Source organism: Cotesia typhae, unplaced genomic scaffold (genome assembly GCF_013202065.1).
Source record: "Cotesia typhae breed Kobodo isofemale line unplaced genomic scaffold, CoteBio_Ctyphae contig_11, whole genome shotgun sequence".
NCBI classification, from domain to species: Eukaryota; Metazoa; Arthropoda; class Insecta; order Hymenoptera; family Braconidae; genus Cotesia; species Cotesia typhae.
In genome coordinates, this window is record NW_027423711.1 from 1,613,950 (window position 1) to 1,630,990 (window position 17,041).

The 17,041-nt window shown below is 27.6% G+C and overlaps 1 protein-coding gene across 1 annotated transcript in view; it reads left to right on the top strand.

Annotated features, from left to right (window-relative positions):
- Nucleotides 1-6,749, top strand: part of LOC141526628 (uncharacterized) — a 64,151-nt gene extending 57,402 nt beyond the window's left edge. Inside the window, exons 3-4 of the mRNA XM_074241678.1 lie at nucleotides 4,551-4,634; nucleotides 6,510-6,749. Of these exons, the coding sequence (XP_074097779.1) occupies nucleotides 4,551-4,634; nucleotides 6,510-6,534 (109 nt within the window). The 3' untranslated portion in view covers nucleotides 6,535-6,749. The remainder of the gene's footprint in view (nucleotides 1-4,550; nucleotides 4,635-6,509) is intronic.
- Nucleotides 6,750-17,041: the final 10,292 nt, after the last annotated feature.

Genomic DNA, 17,041 nt, shown 5'->3' on the forward strand with positions numbered 1-17,041 from the left:
CTAGCATATATAGAATCATTTACATGACAAAAATTATACGGAAAATTTTAGAATTGATCAATTTCAATAATTCGATTTTTTTAAAAACTTACCAAACTTTAAATTTGTTTTCTAGGAGATTCACTTTGAAAACTGTTAGTACTGATTATCAATAGAGTAATTTTTTTAAACGGACTTGAATTATTACAAAATTAAAAATTTTGAAATTTTGCCATTTAGACGTCCTAAATTTTATTTTAACATGAAATTAACATACTGAAAAGAAATTAACTTGATTCAAAAGAAAAATTCTTGAACCAAGAAAACAATTTTGAAGAGTTTCACTGTCTTGAATCAAGACGAAAAATTCTTGAATTAAGTAAAATTTAATTAAACCAAGAAAAATTTCTTAGTTTAAGAATTTTTCTACTCAAATCAAAAAGTTGAAATTCCTCAAAATTAGTTCCTTGATTCAAGTAAATTTTTTTTTCTGTGAGGTCCTTCTAATTCGTAGGTTGTTAAAAACACTGAGTTGGAGCATCATAAAACCTAGGTCGTTTTTAAATTTATTGAATAAAATTCGTATCAATTAATTATTAAAAGCTTCAAATGGTTTTATGTAGTTTACAACAATAATCAAGGTATTCGTAGGATTCATAATTACTAGAAATGGCCGGGTTATAGCTCTTGTTGCTAAATTATTAACGATCTTAGTTTTCTATGAGACCAATTATCATTGATAATTGCCTGTGCTGTTCTTAATACAACACTAAATTATTGATAATTACTAATTATCTTGAACACGGGTAATTAATAGCACATTTCATAAATTAACAGATAAAAATTCGAATAGTATACTAAATAAAAATATATAGCTCAATGAACTTGCCTAATAAAAAACAATTGGTTTAATAGCTTATTAAACTAAAATCCGATGTCTTATTAAGCTTCTTAAGAGAGTAAAAAAACAGTTCTATTTTAGAATTTTATACCGAAAACTTAATTCTCGAATAGAGAGAAAATTTAATGATCAAATGCCTTCTGTCGAGGATTCGTGATTCAATTCGTGAATTTTTTCAAATAATTAGAACTCAATATTTCGAAACAAAGCTAAAATTTTGAAGATAATATTTGTTTAAATCAAGTTATTTTCTTACATTGTATCAAGCTTGAAAGACAATGTATCTTATTTGAATGAATGAACTTTGAAAGAAAAAAAAGTTAACTTCACATCATAAATTTTCTAGTCACTCATTCATTTGTTCACTCATTCATGTAATCCATATATATACAAAACGTAGCCTATAAGATTAATTGTTCGGCAATTATTGTCGACAAAGAACATCGTATAGAGCATAGGAAAAAAATTATACCTCTTTATAAAACATTTTATCGAATAAATGAAGGAGAAAAATTTATTCAACCTCCGAATAAATAAAAAACTAATTATAATCAATTGTAGAAATAAAATTTTTTGTACCGTTTGTTTTTGAGCCCAATGACAAAGCGTATTGATCTGACTGTCTACAGGCATAGCATGGTACTTGATAAGACTGAAAATAAAATTTAATGAGTGTGTATATATGTATGCAAAGTCAGATTTATCTAGAGACTGTTACTGATACTACTGCACCGGCAAATATCAACATGATGCATTATATGCACCTGACGGAACGTTAAAAGGTATTATGCGGCGTTACATCAGGGAAATGACGGCATGGTACGGCGGGAATGAGAATTTTCAATCGGGGAAAATGTTATATATATAAGCACGGAGTTATCAGTGGCCATGAGTTTTCGGGGCCAGTTGGCCGAGGCCAAACTTTTCTGCACGGATGTGAGTATGTATGAGAAGAAAAGTTATCAAAGCAAGAGAGGCTGATCGAACAGTAGTTCACTTTCATCGATATTTTCGCTATTAATATACATAGCTCTGCATACATGTGGGTATCAATATATGGGAGAAGGTCAAGCACCCCGGATCAGACAATGAAGCACTTAAGGGCTGTTGGCATGCGCGCAAGCTTCGAAATTTATTTCGCCATTTCTTATATTTAAGTGCAACAATTGTTCTGTGCAATCTTTAAGTCTTTGACAATATCTATACGTTTTTACTTTTTATATTTTTTTTATTTTTCAGACTTTTTGCTAATATTTCGGTAAAAGAAAATTGAAGAAAAAGATGACGTTTTATTTTTTGTTTAAATTTGAAGAAATTTTTGGCTAATGGTTACTAAATTATTTAACTACACGCCATGAAGAAATTAAAATTTTCAATTTATCTTATTAGTAGCTTCTCTTCAAAGTTTCATTTTTGTCGCAGGATATTCACTTGGAATTAATTTTTAGAAAATCCACTCTTGAATCAGGAATATAATACTATAAACCTCTTAGATAGAGAGAAAATATTGTTCATTTAAGAATTCAACGAAGCATTTTAATATTTTCAAACAAGATTACCTATATTTTACCCAAGATTTTTTTTTCTCTTGAATAAAGATAAGTAGAATTATTAATTCAAGATGCTATCGACTTGAATACCAAAAATTTTCAGATTTCTGTTATTTTCAATACTTTTAAAATAAAATTTTAAATACACATCAGAATTAAATGAAATTAAGTACTTATATTGTTTTAAAAATTTTTTTGGTATTTAAAATGAAGAAACTTTGTCTGAAACCAAAAAAAAATCTTAAAAAAACGAAAAGTTATTTTTCGTTGAAAGGAATCGTGTTTTTCTCTAAACTAAAAAAACGAGTTTCTATATAAGCGAGAAATGATTGAATCAAGACAACCAATCCTCTCTGACATAATTTTTTTTTGATCAAAAATATTTCTCTTGAATCAAGTAATTTTTTTCAGTGTAAAGGAATAAAGCTTGAAAATCCAAACGTAGACGGCTCACACACGCATTTCTTTACAAATTAAAAAAATAAAAATTAATCAATGAAAACTTAGTCCCAAAGATTTAACTCAATTTGTTGTGTAAATTTTTTTATCGCAATTTTTGTGATTAAAAATAATTAAATAAACAGAAAATCTTGTATTTTAGAAACATCTCTATTTTCATCAATTTTACATCCTCTGTAGAGTGTAATAACGGTATTATGTGGCGAATTAAGCACATGGTAATTTGTCGGAAATAGATTACTACTACACGCTATCACATTGTGAGCCGTGCAATATCAAAATTATGTTTATATTCTATTTGAGGTTGATTTCGTATTTTATTTTATGGTAACAATTTTTTAATTAATGGGAATTTTTTAAATGAGTAAAAAATTTAAGTTGGATTTGGGATTAATTATTGCGATGCTATCAAGCTGATTTTCTCCTTTTTTTTTTTTTCTTCAAAATTCAATTTCGAAATCTAGGGGACATTTAGAACATGAAGTGACTCAAAAACTATTCAAAATTTTGAAAAGCAACAAAAAAAAATCTTTTTGCTTAGTATCACCTCTTCTATCTGAATTTTTTTGCTGGTAAAATAATTTTAAATCTCCTTGCTTACACTTATTGTAATTAAAAAACTAAGTCAAGAAAAGTAAAATTGAAAGACACGTCGAAAAGATATGGCAGTTGATAAAATCGAAAATAGTTCTAAGATTTTTGAGCTTAAAATTTCATCGATTTTTTTTAATTTGTAATCAAGCATTAAAAACTTATGAGTAAAAAAAAATTTTTTTCTTCTTAAGTTAATTTGTTTCATTCTTGCTCTCACGGTAAAAATCAATTCATCTAATTTATGGTCGCATGTGTAATATCAAGGTGCTTGTCCTCCTGGAAGTTATGTATATATATTTATTAGTTAATAAATTCATTGTCATTTGCCGAAAGATTCTTGGTTACTAGTCTAACTTATGGTGATATTACTCGGTTTCTTTGGTTCAATGCAAATTAAACTTTTAGCTTATGAATTATTAAAAATTTATTCTCCTTTCTTCTCTTCCTCGGTTATAATGACACTCTTAACGAGTTTTCACCTTTACTACCTAAATCCACTAACCACTTATAAAGTAAATAATTTCGCGTACATTTAGTTATTAAAAATGATTAATTACGCGTTTTAGGTCTCGAAAAACAAAACTTTTATGATAAAAAGTCCATACTTAGCTTTTTGTATTTTGTCCTCATGTTACGCGTGAGTGAGTATAATCAAGACAAAAAAAAATGCTGTGACGAGAGACTATGCTCCAACGAGTATCCGTCGAATTAAACGTCAAAAGTGTCTAATAGCCTTTGGATAGAAGTGAAGACATGTCATGCGAACAAAACTTTTGACAATATAGAGCATAATGGATAGAAAATGTTCTGTTTTTTTCTAATACATAGCTTAAATTACTTTTTTAAAATTTTAATTTTGAGAATTTTTACGGAGAATAGGACTGACATTACCTCACGTGTTCCTCACGCAATGAAATAATGTTATTTAGCATGAAAGCATGTTTTAAGAAATTAATTAAAAAAATTTATCAATAATTACACACAAGCATTACTTGCAAAATTCAGTTTTGTTATTACTTATTTTATTCGTTTATTTATTTATTATTTTTTGTTTACTGTTGATACAGTTGCCATGGACATGAGCGTCGGCATTCTGGGAAACATGAAAAATGTTCATCACAGAAGCTTGAAACCTCTTGGCCATTTTCCCTGTAAGTTTATCTCTTATATTTTCCTTAAGAGCTACCTGATTAAAAATAGTCGATTTTTATCATCGATGAAAATTGATTCTCCTATCCAGTCGATTAAATATTTTTTATACACATTATTACTTTTATTATTTTAGTTTTGTCTTTGGTTGAAACTATCCTCGAAGAAACGCTTCATCGTTCCTTGTAAGCAAAAAAAAAAAAAAAAGAATCCTTATTCCTATCATTGCTCATCGTAATCGAGTTAAGTCTTGTCAGCTTCGGGATCGGAAATATTGACAAGACAATTTCCGGGAATTCTTCATCGAGCTAAGCTATTGCGGTTAAAGATGCTTCACAATTCTTTTTTTCTTTTTAATGTGATACTTTTAAAAAAATAATAGTTTCAGCCATCGATCTCAAGATAAATTAAATAGGTTACCATCACATAAATTGTTCTAGTTTAATTTTAAAGTACCAAATTTTATTTGTCTAAATTAAATAAAGTAAAATTTTCTGCTAAAGAAAATCCAACTTTTTATTTATTTGGTCGTAAAAAAAAATATAAGATCAATACTTTTTCATGTCCGGCATTTCTTTTTAAGAAAAGTATCTTCAGAAACAGCCTCTAAAATTGAAGAAACTTGTTCTTTGTAACTTTTTTTTCCATTCGTATTTTTCTTGAACAATTATACTAACAAAAGTAGAAAGAAGAAAAAAATTCATCGTAGCCGAGCTAATTTTTTGTTTATCTACCCAATTCGTTTCCTCTTCGGTTAATTACTTTAAAATGAGTGAAAAAAATAAAGTCATTAACCTTTTATTTTGACTTTCATTTCTTCTCTTGAAAAAAAAAGTAAAATTAAAAATAAAAATAAAAAAAAAAAGTTTGATGAATAAAGAAATGAATTGGTCATTATTTTTGGCGTACTGGCATCTATTCTTTGATCAATAATTGTGGACTATTTGGCGCTGCCAGGTGGTACACATCTCTTGGTGGGCACCCTCTGCTTCCGGCAACTTTTACCCTTGTCTCATTGAATTTGCGTTGGATGGCGCCACATTCTGGGTTGTAAAATCCGACCCCTAAACGGGTTATCAACTCGATTTTATACGTAGGTGGTTCTCACGTTTACACGCTCTATCAATTCATCAATGTATGACTAGTGGTCAGATAAAATCAACCTCGAAAGAGTCTAACAGTTTTTTATTATTTGATATATCATATTATAACTTGGTTTGCTCAAATATAGAGATAGCTATATTGTTTCAGCTCTTATTGAATCCCATAGACAGCAGACCTGCGTTTTGATTACTTACTCAGGTTACTTAATCACTTTTTTTTTTGTCTAATTAATTAACCAGCCAGGGCGAGAATTTTTTCCGGGACAAATCTGACCCTTATCACGACCCTCTAACTCTCAGGGCGTGCCTGACCTTAACATCAATTGGTCGATACTACTGAAAATAAACCAACTCACGGCTTATCCGATCATTCTGTTTATTTATAAATTTCAATATCAAATAACTTGTCATGTTTTGTTTTACTTTTTCTTTATTACCCTAATTTTTTCTTTCAAGCTTTTTTGTAATAACAGATTTTTTTTGTCGTTAAAACAATTTCTGAGATTTTATTTTTGATCCCGAATCGTTCGAGTGTCAGATTTTAAGGGTCTCTTTTTTTTATGAATTTTTTCTATCCATTTGATAAATTTTTCCACTTTTAATAGCTCTTGAACGTTTTTTTTTTGCTTTGTTTTTAGTTTTATTTTTCGATCATTTAATAAAAAAATATGTTGTACAGGAATTATATAAAACAACGAAAGTCATTAATTTACCTTTTTTAGTTATATTAATGCAACTATCTTGTATGGTTAACTTTAATTCGCCTTTTTCTAGTCTCTCTAGGTCAATTTTGCTCTGAATTATCAAACTCTCAATGGAAAAGGATCCTTTTGTCTCTGATCATCAATATCTCAGCATCAATGACCGTACACTGAATCTGAGGGTAGTTTGAAAGGTTGAATAATTCTTTTGCAAGAATCACGATTTTTTAGTATAAAAAATGTTTTTTTAATTAACTATAAGTGTGTCAAGAAATTTTATTAATTTACAATTTTTTTTTTTTAATTATTACGATGTCGGGCTCCATCTATTTTTATTCACAAAAAATCGACGAATTTTTTTCAATTTGTTCTTAACAACGGATTCATAAATTTTTTAATAAAAATTCACAAAATTCTATTTTTCGCATATTAAAGCTGAAAATTCGATACAGAAAAAAATTTTTTTTTCTCCTCTAAGATTCAAATATGAACATGATAAAAAAAATAAAATATAACAATTTTTCAATTTTAAAAATAAAAAGGATAATTTTTTCAAATGTCCATCATATACATTTTTTTACGCGTAAAAATACTTCTATAATTTTAAAAACTAAAAATTAAAAATCCAAAATTAACTATTCAATATTCCCCCGAGAAGCAAATGAGCAAATTCGTATCAACAATTCTAATTATCTAAAAAAAAGTTTCTTCACCAGCGTACTAAATTTCCCTGGAATATAAAAAGGCATTATTTTTATAATAATGAGAAAAGCTCATATCTCAGTACTTAGATTAATAATAATCTTTAAATTAAACCCTCTTCATTAAAACAACTAAACCGGAAAAATAAAAATCTTGTGTAGTCTTCTTTACAGCGATGATGCAGAGCTTAATTCTCAGTTATGCAACCCGGTGTAAATTCATGTGCTCCAGAAAGCCCATGGTCGTTCACTTAGGTCACCTATATCTGTTCACATTCATACACACGTATATTACTAGCATTGCTGCTCGAATGGCCTAAAGAAGTCTAGTTATACCCCAACTAAAACAGCATGTGTGGATTCAAGTGCACTTCAATTATGAATATCCATTTAGAAGGTGGCGCCCTCCACGAGTTATTCACAAATTACTGTAGTGTACTTATATTAAATTTTCTCGAAATTCGTGGCCTCCGAAAGTTCTTCGAGCAAAAAAGAGCACGAATAAGAAACAACACATCGTAACTCAAATAAAAAGAAATTTTTAAAACTTAATAGAATTTATTAGCAGCATTGAAGCGCATGTAAAAATAGTAGGGTAAATAGCCAACGCGCAGCCGTGGCTTCACTCGATATTACAGAACGTTACGGGGAGTGACAGGTGTCGCCGTTGCGAGGGTGAAAAGAAAGCTCATCGTCGCTGGGACACTTTTAAATAAAATTATAAAAAACCATTTGAGATTTTAAACAAAATGTTTGTCAAAAACTGACTGAAAAATTAATACGATGTCTCGTAAAAATTTGTGATTTTATTAGTGAAGTGTGTGAGGTGCTCAGAACCACCGGACAGATGACGTAGGTATCAAAAATATGACATTCGAAGATGAAACGATAATCCGTGATTAAGCTCTAGAGAAAAGACATGTGGTGGTTTAAAATATAAAATATAAAGAAAGTATAATTGAACGGTTTAATTGAAAATTTGAAAGCTCTTTAATGAAAGTGTGTCACCGTCCCAATGATGATTTATTTAGCGAACTTTTGACATCTTATATATGTACATATGTATTATACATGTCTTCTTTACATTTAAGTAATGAGCTATACCTCTGTACGTAACCACTATTACAACAACAATAATTGCCTTCAGCCGATTGATAAATCCTTAAAGAAGTATTTAAATTTACTGCGCAAGCCTAGTGCCTTGGATACCGACTCGCTCGCTTTTTTCATAAACCTTTTTATATGCCGTGATCAGAACCGACAGACAGACAACATATTTATTTATTGGTTAAATGTATACTATTTTTAAGATACGTGGGTTAATTAAAATAATAATTAAAAATCAAAAAATTGAAATAAATCAAGTGTGTTTATAAGATGATAATTTAATTTTTTTGAGGATGCTTGATAATTGTTATTAAAATTAGGCTGTGCGTATTACTATGTTAAGTGTTCGATATTGGTATTGATAATTGATATTTAAGATAATGTTGATTTACAAATATTTTTGCTATGCACTTTGTTAATTGAGCTTTTATGCGAAGCTTTTATTGCTCAATATTTTTTAAATAATCGAGTAATGTCATTCAAAAGTATTCTCAAAAGATGTATCAAGAAAACTCGAAGGATCATTGGGAATGTTTTGCATTGACTGTTGACAGTGAGTTTTTAAACGCGAGTGAAGTCACTTAATTTTGCAGAGAAAAATTTTGCCGAAAATTCAAGAAAAGGAAATTGAAGAAACAGGAAGAAAAAAAAAGAAAAAATTTTTTAAAAAATAATGACTAAGTACGGATTTGCGCGACTTGCGATATGGCGTCCAAGACGATCTACGAATTCTCAACCACCGTTCTATCAGGAAAACAATCCCCTCATGTATGATATAATTTATTACAGAATTTGAGCAGAAAATTTATGCAATAAATTCACTGTTTTTTTTTAGTATTGTTGTAAATTGATTTTAATTGTTATTATTATTGTTATACATGTAATGTTAATTGTTATTTGAAGTTTGCAATGCTCACGCTGGCTTGTCACGAGATCATGAAAATTGCAATGTGCTTTGAGTGTCACCCGTGCCTTGAAGACCCTTATGAAAATTGTTACAAAAAAAAAAAAAAAAAATTATGTAATGTATTTTGATCACTTTTGAATAATTTGTAATAAATTTAATGTTAATTCATGCAATAAATTTTTTTTAATCATCGCTTCGCTCAGCTGCCTTATAACCCCACCTCATAGCTTTATGTGTTAATTTTTTTTTCTGATGGTAAAAAATTCCAAATTTTGTAAAGAAATAAATAAAATTACGAGCTGTATTTGACACAGTGATTTAACACAGATACGGTTAACATTTGATGGTAATCAATGAAAGTCACTTGAGGTAAGATAATGGGGTGTCTGCATGCAAATAGTTTATTATTAGATTTATAACTTATATACTCTTACGTACACGACTAACGCAGTTAAGTATTGTATTACTCTGACATAGATGGGTATATGTCGAGATATGTATAAATTCATATATATCTATTTTTATATATGTATACACATCATTTTTTGTATCAAGTATTTATATTATTATTGTTAGAAGGAAAAATCAAGGGTTCGCGACCGTACCAAGCTTTTGCTAGTATTGATCTTGGTTACACCCCCACCTGTTCATCCCCCTAGCGCCTCTTGTACCCCCGAACTTCCGGGTGCCCTTTACGTGTACTTATTTCTTTTTTTTGTTATAAATGACTCGGAAGAAAAGTATTTATTGAAAGCTGTTCGAGTTGTTATTTTCTTCGTTTTTTAAACAAAAAATTTCATTAAATTTTGGGAATAGGTTAGGCAAAAATTATTGGTCTACGGCGATTGAAATTTTGCAGAATATGGTCTTAAGATCTAAGAAAAAACTGCGGGTCGATAACGTATAAATAGGAAATAAAAAAAAAATAAAAAGACAAAATTTAGCGATTAAAAATTACTGAAAAAGATTAGGGTTGAAATTTTGAATTCAGTAATGAAAGTATTTAAAAATTAAACGATACATTGTTTACGGGAAATTTAATTATTTTTTAAAGTACTCTTCGTGAATTTTTTATATCTCTTATTGTTAACACTATTTGAAATTGTTACGAAAAAAAATTTTGCTGATTAGAATCATCGCTTTAGCTATTTTTTGTCTGTTAAATTTTGTACAATTTTGAAAGACCTGATTACAATATAACGAAAACAAAAAAATTGAAAAAAATTAAATTCTCTACAAAACTTCTATCACAAAATTTTGGTGTCTGTTATTTCTTGAATAAATATTTATTTAATCAATAAATATGAAAAATTTATAACTGCAAAAACATAAAAATTTTATAAAAATTCATTTCTCGAAAATTGATCGATCTATGGATCCACTATTAAAAGTAATTATTTCCGAAGGCAGAATGAAATTGAATGATGTGAATTTTTAAAGCAACAATTCATGAGTTGAAATTGATTTCACTTTGACCTGGTAAACTTCCTACATTTCTTGAAATCAGATGTCAGTAGGATCGATAGTTATTGTCGAGGCGATAGATCTGATTATTATCAAACACGAATACTCCATAAAGTAGAATAGATAACATGAGACAGAATAAAAATATTGGCAATTAATTCCTGAAGATTTTATGTATCTAATAAATCTAATATCTAGAAACAATTGTTAATAAGAGTATATATTGTTAGCGACAAATAATGGATGAAAAATGCATATACAAATGTGTATATTTAATAAGTAATAAACTAGAAATGAAATAAAAACAGTAATAAACCCGGTTGAGAACCCGAGAGATAGTTTGTTAAGATTGCATTATGAATTTGCGTGACTGGTGTTTGTGGTTTTTAAAAACACGCACTCATGTGCTTACTTTGCTAGGTACATGTGTTACGGGAATACTTTTTCATACATTTCATACATTCGTGACGGTAGAAATATTTTTACTGAGTGTAACATTCAATTGATGTGAAAAAATTGATGACAAAAGTCCGCATCTTTTCAGTTGAAGAATAATTGTTGAAATGTATAATATTGGAGTTTAATCCATTTCAAACTAGATTCAAAAAAAAATTTTTTTTTTTATTTATTCAAAAGTATAAAAAAAAATCTCTTGGAAGAGAATATTCGATTTGAATTTAACAACTCGTTAAAAAATTTGAAATTTTTTTGTCAAACAAATACAGACGGCAAAAAAGTGAATAATAATAATAATAAAAACAAGTCCTTTGACGCATGCTTACTTCTCTATTCTTTAGTACTAAGGCACTAAGGCGGTGTATAAAGTCTCGTCATTGTCGCGATCCGTGACCTTACCCTTGAATAAATAAATATCCCTTGTCACGTGAGCCTGATAAACCTTTCTTTTGGTTTTTTTTTTTTTTTTTTTTTTATACTATTATAATACCATTATTATTATTTAGTATTCCTATACATGCATTCTTTTGCGAACAATAATCTCGCTAAGAATTTTAATACTTCTCTTTCTCGTTTATGTAATATTCGATCGTTATTCAAGTGCTTCTACAAAGACGAATAAATTACAAGGTCATGTCTGAATTTTTTTCAACCTTTTTAAGCACATTATCATTCAAAAATAATAATAATAATAATAATAATAATAAGATAATTATTTTTAAATTATAAATAAATCTGATCGGTATTTTATTTATTGTTTTTCAAAAAGAAAAAAATACCAATTGCAATAATTAATAGTTAAAAAAAAAATCATAATAATAATCATAATTAAAAAAATAATAATAATAATAATCATAGTTAAAAAAAAAAAAAAATTAAGAAAACCAAAAAGACGAAGAAAGGAAGGATAAAAAGAAGTATGTTTGGGTTATGTAGTCTAGTGACCTACATACTAGAAGGCCCACATGCCACATACCTACCACATCTAAAAGCGAATATACCGATGGAAGTTGAGCAAATATACATATTTAGCACAGTAGACATCTATTCAATCGATATTATACATATACACATATATCTGTACAGAATTACCAGATTTTATAGGCATACAAAAACGCTGAATTATAATACGTCAGATAAGATCCGATATCAATAACTTTCGTTCAACCGTTCCTTTCTCAAACCTTTTCTTTCCTTTTTTTTTTTTTTTACTTTGTAAATTTAATGTTGACTAAATTTTATGGTTCAGAACTCTACTTACGAAAAGTTATTTTATAGATTAAAAACTTTAACAACAGTAGAATAAAAATGAGCCGAAAAGAGAGAAAAGTCATCAAATATTTTATTTCATTATAAATTTTCATCATTAGAATTGTTGATTCAATTTCAAACTCTGGTTGATAATCTAGGGAGCTGCGGTGCCCAAGTCTGCCATCTGGAGAAGTACTACTATAACACATTGGAAAATTTAACTGGTAAAAAAGAGAATAAAGTTTTATTTTCATTTAAAATACGATTGGAGGTAAAAGATCATTTTGATTTTCAGACTTTTTAGCCGAAAATTCAGCAAAACTTTGACCTTTAAATGTCGTTTCAAATCGAAATAAATTTTTACGAGCAATTATTTTTACAACAATTGTTACAATGAGTAATTCTGCGTGATGATAAGTTTCAACAGAGACCTGATCGATTGTTGTTTACCAGTTTACCCACTTTATACTTATTTTATGTTGACGTTGTCGGATTAGCAGCACACACATACCCTGATAGCCACCTTACCTATAACTTACTGTCAATCTACGTCCGCAATTTGAAGCAAACTTGACGGAAAGAGTTGGCAAAGCGAGCGATTACCTATTAGTTACCTATAACTTACTCTGCAAATAGACGTCAAAACTTGCTATACAAGTATTTCCTTCAAATTGTAGTAAAGTTGAAAGGAAATTTAACTACAAGTTTGATTGTTAACTTGTATTCAAGTTGCGGCCGTAGATTTACGTCAATTTGCTTACAAGTGTTGTTGAAAGAAGAATTACCGCCCACTTGATGTATAAATTAACCGTAACTGCTGGAAGTCAACACTTACTGAGAAAGCGCTGGCTATCAGGGTATATTTACGTTTTATATTACTAGAATTTAAATTTGCGCGCGCAAGCGCGCGCCTCATATTTGTTTGATATATTTATGTGTCGTTTATGTATATTATATTCACTTTCAACCAATCATAATGAGAATAGTTATTTTCAACCAATCATATCACGAATAAATTGGTTTCACATACATTTCATCTCTATTTTAATTTAAATATTAAGATTAAAGATTTACCCACTACGACATAATTGTCATTAATGATGTATCAATTGGTTACTCACTATGACTCCAAGTTCATTTAGCTACTTACCAACTTGATTCGTTATTTTTTTATTATACCCTTAATAAAAAATTAATCATTACACACAGCGTGTGTTCTCATAAATAAACTTGTGTGTTTCTTAAATATTTGTTCTTTTTTGTTGCCTTCATAAGTATAAGTTACACTCGATAAAAATTATTTATTTAAAAGAATAAATAAAAAAATTAAGAAAAAATAAATTTGATTTTTCACAATTATTTTTTTATTTTTTTAGTATAAAAATTTGTCTTTTTTTCAGGTTATAAATATTTTCATTGAGAAAAATTGATATTAGAAATTTTAGAAAGTCAATAATAATAAATGGATTATCAATGAGCTTAAATTTACTAACAATTTTTATCAATTGATATTCATAAAAGTTTTAAAACTTGAAACTATTTATATTAATTTTAATTCAAAAATGAAAATTTTCTTAGTTCAATATTATTAAAAAAAAAAAAAAACAATAATAATAATAATTATTAGAAATTAAAAAAAAATTTTTTTAAGAATCAAAAAAAAATATATATAATTATCCTTCTATTTATTTTTTATCGGCACTGGGACTCGAACCCTCAACCTTTTGGATAAGAGTTCGACCTAAATCTCTTGCCAACCTTTGAATTTTCTTTTCAACTATTATACTGTGAAATCTGTATGTTTTAAATTATTTATCCAAACGAACATAAACTTACGTTTAAATTCATGATATTTTTCTTTTAAATTTATATTTCATCCACTAAATATTTATAAAAAAAATATATGGTCATTTAAATAAATAATAGTAAATTTTGTAGCAAAATAATTGAGATAATTATTGTTGTATCGAGTATTCGCTGTTCCCCAATCGCATTCATAACAATAATAAAAATAATTACAATAATAATGATAACAGGCATTAAAAAAAAATTCGCAACCTCAAATCGTTAATTTTATTCGCATTGATTTATAAATAAATATTTATTTCCAAAATTTAAACATTGACACATTTTGACTAAAAAATTACCCCAGTAAAAATTAGTTTAAATTACCTAAACTATAAAATTTTTTAATGTAAAAAAGATATTACTGCTCTGCACTATTTTGATGCGGTAAACTGTAAACAAAAAAAAATAAATAACAAGTTGAAAGTTAGTGTGTGCATTAATGTATACATCAGTAACAGCAGTGTTATGTATTTAATCCAACAATACAGTGATATTGAAATAAAAATAGGTTGTATAAATGATGTTCAGGGGTAGGAAATCTCGCAGGTTAAAACTCGGGAAGTCGCTCCCCCTTCTATTTCCCTGACGTCTTTGCCCGCTGGCGCGCGCGAATTGAACCCTCTCCATCTCCATAACCGCGGCGGTAACCGTAGCCGGTACTCGGTGCTGTCCTGCGGGCCAGGCTAGGCCGTGAGTTGTTGAAGTTACACTACAGCCAAGAGTTCAGAGTCGAGTAAATCTTCGTATAGTAACAATCGGTTGTGCTCTCTGGGATTTTCTTATATTAATGAAACAATTAATAAAATACTTTCAAATTTGTTAGTTATTATATAATATATAATATATATTCATAAAAATAATATTAATAATAAATACTACAACTATATGACCAGTGTGACAATCAATCATAATCATTAAACGAGTGATTCAAATAAACGCACGTGTTGACTGATTATTTTGAATTATACTTCTCCAATAATAATTTAAAAAAAAAAAAAAAAAAAATTAATATATTAACTAGAATTACAATCTGGTATTTTTCTAACGTCTACAATTTAAATTATAGAAATAGTTTTTGAGATTAATTATATATATTTTAAATAAAAAAAGAAAATTATATTCCTACTAAAAGTAAAGCTAAAAACTAATTCTAATACTTGGATTTAACTTATTCTTATATTATACGATAATAGTTTATAAATATACATATATATTTTAAGATTCAATTGTCCATTGTACAGTGTGTGGATGTGTTGTAAATATATTTAGTGCCAAGTGTCTGTTAAAAGATAGTAGTTTATTTTTATTTTATTTTATTGTGAATCAACGGAAATAATTACTGTGTCATTGGATTTACTTTTTTTTTATTTACATATTGGAGCTATTTATTAAGGGACCATTACTTTGCTGTGTAATTTTCGAGGTACAATTTATTCCATTTTATCTTATAATAAGTACCAAAAACTATTTTAGATTTCAAATAAACAAATATTTAGAAAAATTATTTTTTACGCGTTTTTTGTGTATTTGTATAAACATAAGAACGTTCAATGTCGGCGATTTTATGGTTCTAAAAATATCAGTGTTTTTTTTTATCAACAACTCATTTGAAAATATGTACTCATAAGTTTTTAACTTTTTTTATTGTATATTTGAATTATTTTTTTGGAAAAGAATATCAGATGTTTGCTGATTAATGATACTGAAAAAAACAGATGTTTGGTAATTTTTTAAATAAATATAAAAAAATTATTTTTAAAGTATGTTTATAAAGATTTTTTAATGACTTTATACGCATTCTTCGAATTTTGTTTTGTTGAAAGCATATAAGTTTATTTTTTAATAATAAGAAATTTATATGATGGTAAAGTCTGTTTAAAATTTAAAGTTTTTTGGTAAACAAGTTTTTCAAATTTTGACAAATGCATATTTTTAATTTTGTACAAATAAATTTATAATATTATTTTTTCGTGATAAAAATTCTTTAATAAAATGGTAATAAGCAATAACATTTTTTCGGAATTTTGCACTAAAAAAAAATTTTGAACCAAGAAAATAATTTTGAAGAGTTTCATTGTCTTGAATCAAGACGAAAAATTCTTGAATTAAATAAAATTTCTTAGTTAAAGAATTTTTCTACTCAAATCAAGAAGATAAAATTCTTTAAAATTATTTACTTGATTCAAGTAAATTTTTTTTTCAGTGTGTAACTAACAAAAGAGACTTTAGTTCAAAAATATTTATTTACTGAAAAGACACCGTCAAAAAATTTTGTTTAATAATTTGATTTTCAAAGTCACATTAATTAGTCATTTTTGTTTGCATTGAGTAATATTTTTTTTCTTAATTACTGAGGATTACTTTCTCTCAATTATTAAATGTGTTTTGGTTAACTGGCCTTGAAATAGACTTTGATATACTTGCGATATAGTTTATAAACATATACCCTCAATTAATTCATGTCACTTGTATATTATTTAATTTAACATAGTTTGAGCTTAAACTAAAATAAAAAAAATTTACCTAAAATTAGAACTGAAAAAAAAAATAATGAACATAAATAATTTTTTATCAATAGTTATAGATCTGCTGAAAATGATAATAACAATAATAAATAAAGATTACCTAAATTAAAAAATGGCTTATTCGAATAGCAATTTTGCTAAATAGTTGTATGGGGTCAAGCGAATTTGATGAACGCGCTTGACCATTAACGTAACCGGCTTTGTACATATTTGTATATGGTGATAATGTATAATATTTTAGTAAATTAATGATATCGTGGCTGTGCAGCACTGAATTATATATTGAATAAATAAGAGTAAAGCAGAGGTTTAATGTTTAATGTCTGTTCAAAGTAAATTTATATTT